General features: G+C 35.6%; 1 protein-coding gene across 1 annotated transcript in view; it reads left to right on the plus strand.

Moving 5' to 3' along the window:
• The window catches only part of SLC22A3 (solute carrier family 22 member 3), a 122460-nt gene that overhangs the window by 89392 nt on the left and 18310 nt on the right, over positions 1 to 14758 (plus strand). The window contains exons 6-7 of the mRNA XM_044675475.1: positions 12142 to 12239; positions 12369 to 12583. Coding sequence (XP_044531410.1) covers positions 12142 to 12239; positions 12369 to 12583 — 313 coding nt within the window. The remainder of the gene's footprint in view (positions 1 to 12141; positions 12240 to 12368; positions 12584 to 14758) is intronic.

A 14758-nucleotide genomic window follows, 5' to 3' on the forward strand; every position in this document is an offset into this window, starting at 1 on the left:
GCTATATATATATATATATATATATATATATATATATATATATATATATATATATATATATATATATATATATATATATATATATATACCAACATAGAAAAACATTGACATATCAATATTTATCTATATATTGCTACGTATCTCTGAGTATATTTATGTGTGCATCTCATGCACACATAGGTACTCTTCCTGTTCCATATCCTTTAAAAAACAAAAAACCTCACTGGATATCACCATGCCTACCAGCTATTGTACAGTATTTCTCCTATATGGTTATTTTTATGTATTTAAGGGCATTATTCTGGGAAAGAATCCCTTAGGCATCACTACAGTATTAAAGGGAAGTGGGTCATGACACAATAAAAAGGCAAAGAATCCCTTGTCTAGGATAAAAGTCTCAGTTTCCTGTGGTTTCTTTTCTCTACAAAGATAGAAGGCTAAAAATAGAGATTTTAAATAAATTTCGTGAAAAGGCCTTCAATGCCTTTCTGTTAATTGGTAAACTGGAAGGTAGATTCCCAGCCATCTGAACCTGCCATACATATGTACAGATTTTCCTCCCTCCCACCAAAAGCTCATTTTCTGTAACAAAAAACCTCCCTAAACTCTGGATGCAATTTTAATGATCTTATCTTAATCTAGTAAATTTTCAAATGGCAGAGAAGCACTTGGTAATGAACCGTATTGCATGTGGCAGTAAAAGAGAAGGGAGAAACAGAGATGAAAGTTAATCTGCTATTGTTCCAGTGGGGTATAATTCAGTGGCTGCTGAATTCTCTTAATAAGCCAAAATGCAAATCAGAGAAAGAAAAAGACTCTAGTCATTTCAGAACTTAGAGTCTTCTCTGATTGCTTAATATCAGTGAAATCCCAGGCCAATCCCTGCCCCTAAAACAAGTTATGTTTTCTCATTTACCAAAAGTCATGATATAACTTCATTTCTAATCTCTTAGTGAGGTTTAAAAAAATACTTTCTAGAATCTTCATATAGAGTATTTTATATCTCTTTATATTGAATGTTTTATAGAATCTTTAGTTGGAAGGGGCCTCAGACAACTGATCAGATACAGTTTGGAGCAAGAGGAGAGTGAGGAATTGTGGATGATGTTTAGGCTGTGAATTTGGGTAACTAAGAAAATGTGGTGCATTCAACAGAGAGAGTACAGGAAGGGCTTCAGGGGAAAAGATAATGAATACAGTTTTGGACATTCGAATTTAAGATGTCTATGGGATATCCAGCTAAATATGCCTAATAGGCTGTTGGAGATGTGAGCCTGGCAGTTAAAGCAAGAGAAAGATTAGGGCAGGGCAAGTATATTTGAGAATCACCTGCATAGAGATAATTAGATCCATGGGAGCTGATGAGATCATCCAGTGAATTACAGTAGAGGAAGAAGAGAAGACTCAGGACAGAGTCTTGGGGGATCTCTGTGGTTAGTGGGCATGAAGTAGATGAAGATCCAGCAAAAGAGAAAAATTGAAAATAATCAGAAAGGTAGGAGAAGAAGGAGGAGAGAGCAAGCTAGTGTCATGAAAACCTAAAGAGAAGAAAGAATCAAGGAGAGGAGAGTAACTGATAGAGTTAAAGACTTCAAAGAAATCAAGAAGGATAAAGATTGAGAACAGGCCATTATACTTGACAATCAAGAGACCATTAATATCTTTGGACAGAATAGTTTGGGTGAATAATGAGATAGGAATCCAAATTGCACAGGACTTAAAAGAGAGTGAAAGGAAAGGAAGTGGAGGCAATAATTGTAGTTTCCTCAAGGAGTTTAGTCACAATAGGGAGAAGAGTTATAGGTCATTGACACATCAGTTGATGATTTTTTGAACATGGATATGATCATAGGCAGTAAGGAAGAAACCGGTATACCACAAGATTTGTGACAGTAGGTATGATAGGACAGTCTGCTAGAATGGAATCACTGGTACATGGAGAAATGGGTTTGTCTCGGTGATGAAAAGGGCCATCTCTTTATGTAAGGTAGAAATGAAGGAGGAAATAATGGCAGAAGGGGTCTGAGCCCGTCCCTGATTGGTAGAGCTTAGCATGATCAATTCCACTCAACCACTCCTTCTACAGGGGAGAGGAATTGAAAAGCAGTCCTCATTCAAACTGTCCTTCACAGTGATTTCTATTAGGGACTGAGGTCTCAGGGTCTGAAAAGGCAAAGGTCTGTTGACCCCTGATGTCAGGTGAGGTCCAGGGTCTGAAAAGGCAAAGGCCTGTTGACCCCTGATGTTAGATAGGTCCAGGGTCTTACTAAGACCTGAGATTCCTCAGTTTCCACATCTCCCACCTACATAATAGCTGATTCCCTCAGTTTCCACATTTCCCAACAAAGTTGTTGATAGAGGTTATAATCTTTTCCCAGGCTTCTTTCCCAGACCTTTTCTCCAAACAGAAAAACGTTTTTTCAGCACCCCTTTCTCCGTTCCTGTTATGTCCCTGGTTACCCCCACCTTCAGTTCCTTGCTCAAGGCTCATCTCTCATGGCTACCTTGTTTTGAGAAAGTTGCTTGAATCTTCATGAGAAAAATTACTTGTGGTTTCTGCCTTTATAAGCTTCTGTATTCATTCACTAAATCACACTTGGTTGTCATCAACAATAGAGGCCCTTCTGACCCCTAACTTTGATGTGACTCTCTTCCCCCCAACCCTTACCTGAGGACTCTGGGTTCCCATTCTATCCCCCAAAAGGGGCTCTATCAGATTTCTATTAGGCATCACTGGTACAAGGTGGTTTCCTGCTAGGCAAATTAAAGTCAATCAAACAAGAATTTATTATGTATCCACTATGTGCCTGGCACTGTGCTAAGGGCTGGGATAAAAAGAAAGAAAACAAAATGACCAAACAAGATATATACAAGCTAAGTTGGAGAATGTCTCCAAGGGAAGGCAGGAGATTCAGGAAGACAAGGAAAAGTTTTTCACAAAAAGGTGAGACTTTAGTTGAGATTTTTTTATTTTTATTTTTATAAAACTCTTACCTTCCATCTTGGAGTCAATACTGTGTATTGGCTCCAAGGCAGAAAAGTGGTAAGGGCTAGGCAATGGGGGTGAAGTGACTTGCCCAGGGTCATACAGCTGGGAAATGTCTGAAGCGAAATTTGAACCTAGAACCTCCCATCTCTAGGCCTGGCTCTCAATCCACTGAGCCACCTAGCTGCCCCCCCTTAGTTGAGATTTGAAGAAAGCCAAGAAATCAAGATGAGGAAGGAGACAATTCCAGGCATGAGAGAGCTAGCAAAAAGACACAAAATCAGTTGGAGTATTGGAGTATTGTGTTCAAGAAATAGCAAGAAGCCAGTGTCCCTGAATTGCAGGGTAACATGGAAGAGAGTAAAATGTACGAAGATCCCAAACCTAGGGATACTTTTGCTATTACAATTTCTTTTTATCACATTGTAACAGCAAATACGACCAACAAAATGTTTAAAAAACTGATTCCAATATTTATGGAAACAATGAAACCATATTTGTAGAAAGTCCTTGTTGAGAACATCATCTAATCAATAAACAAAAACTCTTTGATTTTTGTGTAGGAAAGATTAGATTTGGGGGTGTTGGTTTTTTATGATTATTCTTTTACAAAATTGAACAATATGGAAATATGCTTTGCATGATAATACATGTATAACCCAGATCAAATTTCTTACTAGCTCTGAGAAGGGGGAGAGAAGAGAAAGACTGAGATATTTTGGATGATCTAATGTCAGAAAACTTATGTGGAAAATTTTTATTACACATAATTGGTAAAATAAAATATTTTTATCAAAAAAAAGAAGACATTAGATTCAGTTTAAAATCCTGATTTTGACATTAGGATTAAATTCTATGTCTTAACTGAAGGAGACGGTACAGTAATCTGAGTTCAGATCTGGTATATTTAGCTGGATATCCCATAGATATCTAGCTGTGTGGCCCTGGGCTTAACTCCATTTTCCTCAGTTTCTTATTCTGTAAAATAAACTGAAAAAGGAAATGACATACCAGTCCAGATTCTTTGCCAAGAAAAGCCAAAAAGGGGTCATAAAGAGTTGGATACAATTGAAATGACTGAACAACCAAAGCTGATCTTGTTCAAGAAGATACCACTCATGCTACCGACTCTTAGTTCATTCTTTCCCTTTCTAGCCACTTTTCTCACATGGCATATGGTCAGGAAATATCAAATGTCCCCAAAGTTTTAGTTCACTTTTAAGCTAGTAAAGTTTACTAAGACCGTTAGGACATCCTGTATTTGTTTATGGTATATAAATAAACAAACCAAGGGTGTTTTCAGGCTTTCCATAAACAAATAGTTGAAGGGTTATAGTAATGAACAAAACTTGAGTCAAGGACTAGCTAGTAATCAAATGTTATTCCCAGTGACTTTATTTTCCCAGATAAATTAAAAGGTCATTTTAAAGAAATTATCAGGGAAACATGTAGAGAAATGCTAAACAACATTAAATTAATCAGAGGAACAATAAATAAAATTTTCCAGCGTAGTGTGTTACCATGTTTGGGGAAGAGAAAACCAAATCCAATCACATTGGCAGAGTTAAAGGACAAGTGAGTGAAGCAGATAATAATGAGACAGTGAGTGAAAAACAGTCATACTCTTCTGTTGTTTTTTTTTAATGGAACTTTGTGATTTAATCAGCAGAAGGAGCTTCTGAAGAATATTCTCTGTTAATGCACATCAGCCTCTCCTTTTCCATTTTTTAGTTGTGAAGGGGCACCAGGAATCCCAAGAGGTTGAGCAACTTGCCCAGGATCATCCTGCCAGGAGACAGGACTTTTACTCAGGTTTTCCTGGTTTCAAGGCCAGATCTCAATCCAGTATACTATGATGCCTCTCACTTTCCAAAAGCATTAACAATAATTTACTGGCAATAAGTCTCAAAAAGATAAAATGTTATCAATCTGTTTTCTTCAGTTTATCCCAGACAAAAATGACATAACCCATTGAGTCATCAAAGGCATTTACAGGTGTGATAAAAATTTTAAGTAAGATTTATATCTGGTATAGGCCTTCTACTCTTTTTAAAAAATATTCTCTCTAAATACTCACTAAGTCAAATTATATTTTTGCAGCTCCATTTTCCTCCTTTGTATTTGCATTCCTGCTTTCTAACCATGCCTCTAGCACAGAATAGGTGATTGATAATTATGAATTTGTTGATAGTTTTTGTTGCAAAAGTCATTCTATGGGGGGAGGGGAAGTCATCCTAGAATATTCTTAAGGATTTATGTCCTCATCAATTTAGGTATCCCATCCAACAATGCCAATTGCAATCCATCCAGACCTTCCCATCAGAGATGTTTTTTGTCCAGGTCCTCTCAATCAATTCTCCCCAAGGGATCTACCAACATGGTAAAAAAACTTCCTAAAGTTCTGATATTTTGAGGATATTAGGGCAAAACTGCCTACCAACCATCATGAAAATTTCCTATTATACATCTTTGATAACATCTTGCACTCCTAATCTTCATTAGAGTTCCTTATTGGTTTTGTTCAACTCCTCAAACCCATCTACCATTACTATCTCCGCTGCCATCAGTTTGATGTCTATTTTTTATTTCTTTGGAGGCAGTTGTATTCCATGTCTTGCTGCCATAAGCGCAGCAAAATAGAATTTAATTGTTTAAAAAAGCAGCCACATGAGAATTGAAAATCTTTCAAAATATACCTTTTATGAGTCCATCCAAACCTAATTAATTTCTCCTTAGTCTCTAAAATCTGTGGATATTCAAAAAAGTAGATATTCAGGAGAACAGTATCACTTTAGAGTATATTTTGTAAATCTAAGATCAGTTGGATTTGTTCTTTAAATGTGACAGGTTGTTGACCTCCCCAAAGGCATGTTTTCTTTTGTTGGATAAACATAGTAATCTTTGTCTTGTGAACTATTACTTATCTAATGTATTGCTCCTCCTTCCACAACTAAATCACAAGTCTCTGGACAGTAAAGACTGTCTTACATATCTCTCTATCACCAAATTTTAGCTTAGTACTTTGAAAATAATTAGAATTAGAATTCAATAAATTCCTGTTGATGTAATCAATACTAAAAATATTACCTATACTAGCAAAACAAATTAGATATTGAAGCAATTATCTCAGGCTTTCAATCCAAAAATACTTTCCCATTCTTATCTTTGTGTTCCTAAATATACAGATATTTATGGAAAATGTTCTGACCTGAATTTTCCACATACTGACTCCACTTGGCCAGGGTTGGTCTGATCTAAGAGTTTGGATGTTTTTCATTGTTCATTAAGGCCAACAGAAATACTTGTCAATATAAATGTGCTAAAACTTTTGCAGTTCTTTCCATTAAATTATGTCTTATGGTTCAGTGGATAGAACATTGGATTAGGAGCCACAGTACTTAAGTGTAAATGCCAATTCTTTTGCTTACTACCTGGGCAAATTAAAAAAAGTCACTTAATCTCTCTGGGCCTCTATTTCCTTATCCATAAAATAGGAGGGTTAGGGTAGATAATTTCTAAGTTTTTAATAGCTCTAAAAATTCCTAGGCCTATTTTCCTTTGGGATGTTATTTTTTCTTTCTTTCTTTCTTAGCAATTAGTAGTTGTAATTAAAAAAATCATGTGTCAGTATAGTAACATAGAGTGGGGAAAATGCTGAATTTGGAGTCAGAAGACCAGAATGTAAATCCCAACATGACCCCTTACAAACCTGTGACTTAGGGCAAATTAAAAAGTCATTTAATTTCTCTGGTCTTCAGTTTCCTCATTTTAAAAATAAAGATATTGAATTAGGTGACCTTTTTGGTGGTCCCTTCCAATACTAAATCTATTTGCCCTATGATCTCTTCCTAGAATAACTCAATTATCTATAAACCTGACCAAGTAAAAGCAAGATCCAATTCAGTCAACAGTCAATAAAGAAGCAATAAATATTGAGTATCTATTATATATTAAATATTGTACTAAATGCTAGAAAACAAATACAAAAAAGTGAGATAGTCCCTGCCCTCAGAAAGCTTATAATCTAATGGGGGAAGACAATAAACAAACAAAAAACTGAAAAGGGTTTGGGAAGGAGGTATCTGGCACAGAGGCAAAATGGAGAAGCCAAAAAGGACCAAAATAAGTGTTGCAGGGGGGAACTGAGATGTCACTATGAAGGAGGAAGTTGCTCAATTATTACATCAATGATAAACAAGTTAGACAATTTAGTATAGACAATGTTGATCATTTAACCCAAAGAGATTTGTATCTGGCAGTTTTTTTTGGCAGCATAAAGTTATAACTATTTATAATTTTGGCAGAAAAATTATAACTATTTATAGTTAGTTTTGTTTTATAAGGTAGGGATGGAGACTGGGCCTCACTATCTCATGCAAGATGGAAGTACAGCTATTCACTGACCAGTTTCACTAGTGATTTGCACAAAAGCTTTGACCTGCTCTATTTCCATTGTGAACTGATGTGTTCCTTTTTGGGTAACCTTGTGACCCCACATAACTAAGTGCTATACTTAGTGTAGACCAGTGGTTCCAAAACTTTTTTGGCCTACCGCCCCTTTCCAGAAAAAATATTACTTAGCCCCCTGGAAATTAATTTTTTTTTTAATTTTAATAGCAAGTAATAGGAAAGATAAATGCACCTGTGGCCATCACCCCCGCCCCGGATAGCTGCAGCACCCACCAGGGGGTGGTGGCGCCCAGTTTGGGAATCACTGGTGTAGACACCATTTCAGTTATATCCCTACTTTGTCTCTAAACTATTAAAACTCAAGCAGTCCAATAAGCTTCTGCTTCCCCCCTACAGCAGGAATTAGAATGAAAGGGAGATAATTTAGCCCCTTTAGTGTTTCTGAATTCCTGGCAAATATTAATCTTCAGGATTTTGGAATGAGAAACAGGAATATTTTGGAACTTCCCAAATGCAACTATTATTCTATATTTTTTCTAAAATTTTATTTACATACATTTAAATAATAATTGACCATAAAAATAGTGAATCAATTTATAAACGTTTCAGAGATTTTCTATAAATATATTTATATGTAGTTACATGGTTTATTATCATTAATCAATATTTTGTGTCAGTGATTTAAAGCATATTTGACAATGAGAGGACTGATTTCTTTTATCTCCCATAAAATATTTCCAAGTCTTCTTACTCATTATTCATCATTATAAATACCAAAAATTTTATTTAAACAATATTGGCAAGATATTGTTCTTGGGTATTAGGAGGATAGTGATGCTATCAAGAGAAATGAGGGAGTTTGTAGGAGAGTGGGTTTGGGGGAAAGTAAGTTGTGTTTTGAGCATGCTGAAGCTCAGGTGCCAGTTAGATATCAAGACAGAGACAGATGTCTGACTGTTAATGAATGACTGAGGTATTAGTATTAGATATATAAATTTGGGATTCCTTTGCAAAGAAGTGATATTTTTATACTTGAGTGCTGATGATATTTATGGTGGAGAAATGTAGAGAGACCAAAAAAAAAAAAAAGAAAAAGAAATGGGACATGACCTTGGAGAATGCTCAAGCTTGGTGAACAGAAAGAGAAGAAGGATTGATCAAGGGAGATTAAGTAAGAGAAGGGAGAAAAGAAATATTCTCCCAAGAAGGTGTGTTGATGAATCATTAAAAAAAAAATAAACAGAAGGGTCAGCCAAGAGCATCAGGCCTGGAATCAGGAGGACCTGGGTTCTAGCCTCAGACACTTTCTACCTGTGTAACCCTGGGCAAGTCACTTAATTTCAATTGCCTAGCTCTTGCTACCCTTCTGTCTTAGAAATGATACTAAGACAGAAGATAAGGGTTTAAAAAATAAAATAAATATTCTGAAGATTGGAAGAAAATAGATATAAACCAATATCTCATGCCACATACCAAGTGAAAAAATAATGTGAATAGATGATGATATCCACTATAGGGAACTGGGTTAGATATTTAATTGGCTATCTATAAGTATCTCAGTTCCCTATTGTGAGGGGAAGGCAAAGTGACCCCTTCCTTCATTGGGCCAGCTCACACAAGTCTTGGAGACTAATTTACATATAACTATCTTTATATAGAAATCAAGGGTAAACTATGAAGATTGAAACACAAGGATGTCCTGATTCTAAGTCCTAAAACTCCATCCCTTCAACATACGTCCATCTCACAATGGACCCTTCTCGTCTTCAGGCTACACTATTTCCTCCCTGACTCTAGCTAATTTCCCCACCAAACCTTTTCTAAGCTACCTGACTACAATCCTCAGTTGTTGGTATAATTAGTTATCTCAAAGATTGTCTCCAAATCTACTAACAATGAACCCAAGATGGCTGAGTTCACTCAGAGCAGAGTATGGCTCTGAGGTACCCTCAGAGCCCACCAAGCAGGATCTCCAGGTAAAATTTCTCTTAGACAGTGTTGGTATAAATAGCAGGTATAGCTAGATCGTCAATAAGATGTTCTCTCCTGAGAAACAGGAACCTCCAAAAGCAGTTTACAGCTTTCTTCTCACATAAAAGGTTGGGGTAGGAAACTCTCAGAAGAGAACAGTTGGCTTTCTCTCCCAGCTCAGGATAGGAAGTGACAATTACTCACTCAAACAGCTTCCTGTTAGCTCCCTGTACATTCCAAGATCCCCTCCAGGATTCTTGGAATGGGCTCATGCCAGTAGCTCTGGAGACAGCATCCACTATTTTTAAATCTAACTTTACCAAAGTTTATCTTTCCATAATCCTATCCTTATACAAGATAAAGTCAATGTATGGTTTTCACACAAAAGGTGATATCAAAAGAAAATGAGGGGTGTATGAAATAGTTTACTTGTCAGATATATGGACAAGGGAAGAATTTTATGCCCAAGCAAGAGATAGAAAGGATTAATTATACAATAAAAAATGGATCATTTTGATTACATGAAATGAAAAAGATTTTACACAAACAAAATCAATGAAGCCAAGATGAGAAGTAAAGCAGAAGTCTGGAGGGCAGATTGACAGGTTTCTCTGATAAAAGCTTCATTTCTCAAACATATAGAGAACTTAGCTAAATTTATAAGAATACAAGTCATTCTCCAATTTATAAATGATCAAAGGATATGAACAGGCAGTTTTCAGATGAAATCCAAACTATCTATAGTCATATAAAGAAATGTTTTAAATTATTATTGATAACTCTGAGGTACTACCTCACACCTCTCAGATTGAAGATATGATGGAAAAGGTAAATGACAAATTTTGTAAGAGATATAGGAAAATTGAGACACTAATGCATTGTTGGTGTAGTTGTAAACTGATCCAACCATTCTGGAAAGCAATTTGGAACTCTGGCCAAAGGGCTATAAAACTGTACATACCCTTGATCCAACAGTATCACTATTAGGTCTGTATACCTAAGAGATTTTTAAAAAATAAAAGGAAAAGGACCTTTCTATAAAAAAATATTTATAGCTGCTCTTTTTGTAGTGGCAAAGAATTGGAAATTGAGGGGAATTCCCAGCCCATCAATTAGAGAATGGCTAAATAAGTTATGGTATATGATTTGGAAGGAATACTATAGTGCTGTAGGAAATGATGAGCAGGGTGATTTCAGAAAAATTTGGAATTACATGAACTGATGCAAAATGAAGTGAACAGAAACAGGATAACATTGTACACAGTAACAGCAATATTGTATGATGACAACTGTGAATGACTTAGCTATTCTCAGCAATACAAAGATCAAGATAATTCCAAAAGGACTTATGATGAAATATGCTATGCAGAGAAAATGAGGGATAGAGTCTGAATACAGATCAAAGCATACTGTTTTTTACTTTATTTTTTTTGTGGTTTATTTTTGTCTGTGTTTTCTTTCACAATATGACTAATATAGAAATCATTACATGTATAACATCAAATTGCTTGCCTTTACAATAAGGAAGGGAGGGAATTTGGAACTCAATATTTTAAAAAATGAATTTTAAAAATTGATTTTACATTTAGTGGGAAAAATAAAATATATTACAATTTTTTAATTAATAGAAGATAGCAAAAGGAAGTTCAGGAAAGGACACAGAAAGCCCAGCATTAGAAATTTTTGGAAATAACAGGTTAAGTTTGAAATATTAAAAAGCAAGCTATATGCAGTGGAGATTTGTGATTTCATGTAGTTCTCTTTTTTCTCTTCTTTGTATAGGAAAATGTTCATTTCTGTTGATGTTTATTTCAGAGTAAAAAGAAAATGTTTTAAAAAAGAAATTATTATAAAGCTAAGAGGAGAACCAAGCCAGAGTAGAATCATGGAGAAAGAATAATATGAGAGAGGAGAGAATGGACGGTCTCAAAAGCTGCAGAGACATCAAATAGAACAAGGAAAGAGAAAAGACCATTGGATCTAGCAGTTAGGAGATTATTGTTAACCTTGCAATGAACTTCACTCAAGTGGTAAGATCAGAATTCAGAATGTAAAGGATTGAAAAATGAGTGGATTCTAGTGGGGAAGGGTTGAGGGAGGTAGGAGTCTTTTTGTGTATGGCTACTTTCCAAACCCCAAAGAAGTTGAATCATAGAAATTGGAAAAACAAAGAAGAAAATAAAAAGTGAGTGGGGTGAGGAAATTGAAGGTAAGTCTTTTCACTTTTGCGGGCCACAGTTTACTTATCTTTAAAATGGAAGCTATGGATTAGATGCTATCTCAGGACCCTTCTCACTTTTTATCTTTGATTCAATTAATTACTTTAGTCCCTGTCTCTGGATTTAGCGTAACTATTTTTTTTCCCTAAAAGAAAATACAGTGTTGGAGCCTACACACATTAGCTATTTTTACATTCATCTTTCTAGTTTCAAAAGTATAACAGATTCAGTCCATTTTGCAAATGGTAAATCTGGCACATTCTTTCCCTGTTCACTCACGGTTACCATGGATAATAATAGTGCCAGGATTGCATTCTCAACAGAGCAATAACCTTTTTGTTTGATCCATGTGTCATGGATGGAAGACTAAGTATGAGGTTCATAACTTTACTCCCAGACTATAAATTAACATGTGAGAGTTGGCTAATGACCCTGGATAAGTCTTATAGGGTCAATAACTCAGCTGCCTTGAATTTAGTTCATGACAAGTCTAGCTTCTAAAATCGAGGCGTTTGTTGCTATGTACTACTTTCGAAATCTACTTTTTCCCTTTAGATCACTGTTACAGATGAGGAGGTTAGTAATCCATCCTTTTTAGATCTGGTGAGGACTCCCCAAATGAGGAAATGCACACTTATTCTAATGTATGCTTGGTAAGTTCCAATTGCATTAAATTTTAAAAGCCTTAAGTGTGTCAATTTTACAAAGACCCCTTGTCTTCAACTCTGATTGAAGTTCATCACTTATTTGTTTGGCTCCGGTCTTTCTTGATGTTATTCCAGGTTCACAAGTGCTGTGGTTTACCAAGGACTTGTCATGCGCCTGGGAATCATAGGTGGAAACCTCTATATCGATTTTTTTATCTCAGGAGTTGTGGAATTGCCGGGAGCTCTCCTGATCTTACTAACAATCGAGAGTATTGGACGACGCCTTCCCTTTGCAGCCAGCAATATAGTGGCAGGAATTGCATGTCTTGTTACAGCATTCTTACCGGAAGGTAACTGTTTTTTCCAGAACTTATCAATGAACAGAACTTTTTTTTTTCACTTTTTTTCTTTCTTTCTTTTATTTTAATAATAAATTTCCACACAAGTTTTCCAAAGTTATATGATCCATATTGTCTCCCTTACTTCTTCCTTCCCCCCTCCCAGAGCAGACAAGCAATTCAGTCTGGGTTGTACGTGTATTTATTATGAAGCAACACACATTTCCATATTATTCATTTTTATAATCTTATAAAAACAAAAAACCCAAATATATACCCAAATAAGCAAGTGATGAATCATATATTTTCATCTGCTTTCCTACTCCAACAGTTCTTTATCTGGGAGTGGATAGCATTCTTTCTCATAAGTCTCTCAGAATCATCCTGGATTATTGTATTGCTGTTAGTAGCAAGGTCTTTTCACGTTTCATCATTCCACAATATTTCAGTTACTGTGTATAATGTTCTCTTAGCTCAATGAACAGAACTCTTAAAAGCCTATGGCAAGGGGCAGCTGGGTAGCTCAGTGGATTGAGAGCCAGACCTAGAGACGGGAGGTCCTAGGTTCAAATCCGGCCTCAGACACTTCCCAGCTGTGTGACCCTGGGCAAGTCACTTGACCCCATTGCCTACCCTTACCACTCTTCCACCTATAAATCAATAAACAGAAGTTAAGGGTTTAAAAAAAAAAAACTAAAAAAAAAAAAAAAAAGCCTATGGCAGAACAAGCAAATACTGATGATGGAACTGCCCCTTTGAATTATAGGATCATAAATTTAGATCTGGAAGGAACCTTAGTGATCATATAGTCCAACTCCCTTATTTTACAGATAAGAGGACCTAGAGAAAGCCAATATAGTAAGTAGGCCAACATAGATTTGAACCCTGGAACTATAAATTAGAAGACAGTATTCTTTCTACTGTGCTGTACGATCACTGATTTTGCTTGGCTTCACTGACTTAAAAAAAATCTGCTAAGTATATGCTTATTGATAAAAAAATTGCTATTATGTATTAATCATTAACATTTAATTGCAACTGAATCCTACTATTTATTATCCTTAGCAGAGCTTGTTTTGAAATTCTTTCAGGCAGACACTTGCATTTAAACTTTAACCTAACAGAAGCTTGAAGAAAATGTATCGTAAGCCAAAATAGATCTCTGCTCAAAGGGAAGAAGCAAAATAATATCAGTTCCAAGAGTTTCTTCAGGGGACACTAGTCAGCTAATTTTCACTCCAGAAAACCAAATATTTGTGGTCAAAATTGGTTCAAGGCATGTTCAAAAATTTTTCTGCTAGTATTCTAACCTCAGATTGGCTAGTTTTGCACTAGCCCACATTTCTGCACCCTGAATGAAATTTGGAAAATAAGGAATTTTATCTTTATTATTTTTTCATCATAATTCCAATTTACTTATGATTAAAACCAGCACTAATTTTTAAATTATATTACTTTGTTTTTATCTGAGAAAATTACCTTTCACTTTCAAAAAAATTTCAGAAGCAAAACAAAATGTACTCACTAACTTTAGCAAGATTGTATTGGGTTTCGATTTGTTTATTCATTTCATTGGGATGGAGCAGATACTATCCATGTGATTTTATCAGTATTGAGAGATTTGATCAGATCAATCAGAATTGAGAGATCCCTAAAGAGGATACCCCTTCTGCTAGTGTTATGTACTCCTCAGATTCGAGTGCAGATGTACTTTCAGATAAATCACAAAACTGAGGCCATTTTCAATCCTACAATCACTTTAACAATAACAATAATAAAACAGCTAGTATTAACATAGTGCTTTACATATTATATCTCATTTGATCAATTATTTCCCAATAATTGGGGTGTCTGGAGAAATTTCCATTTCTATCCATTATTCACAGTAGCTTAATGTGGACTGGGCAATCTTTTTCAACTCAAGCACTAGATGCTATAGGCCTGCTATAGGGACCACTCAAAATTTCACCCAGAGAGTTACAAGGCCCCATCCAAGTTTAATATTCCATGTCTTAAGAGCTTTTTCATCTCTCTAAAATCCTACAGTTCCATAATTATATAAATCTACACAAAACCTAAAGCCAGTTATGAAAGTAAAAAACATTGTGTGACAAAAGGAAATCTCAAAGTAAATTATTCATTGGGGGAAGGACCTATAAGTTTGCAGACCCTCAAGATTAAGAACCA

The sequence above is a fragment of the Gracilinanus agilis genome, chromosome 4 (genome assembly GCF_016433145.1).
Source record: "Gracilinanus agilis isolate LMUSP501 chromosome 4, AgileGrace, whole genome shotgun sequence".
NCBI classification, from domain to species: domain Eukaryota; kingdom Metazoa; phylum Chordata; class Mammalia; order Didelphimorphia; family Didelphidae; genus Gracilinanus; species Gracilinanus agilis.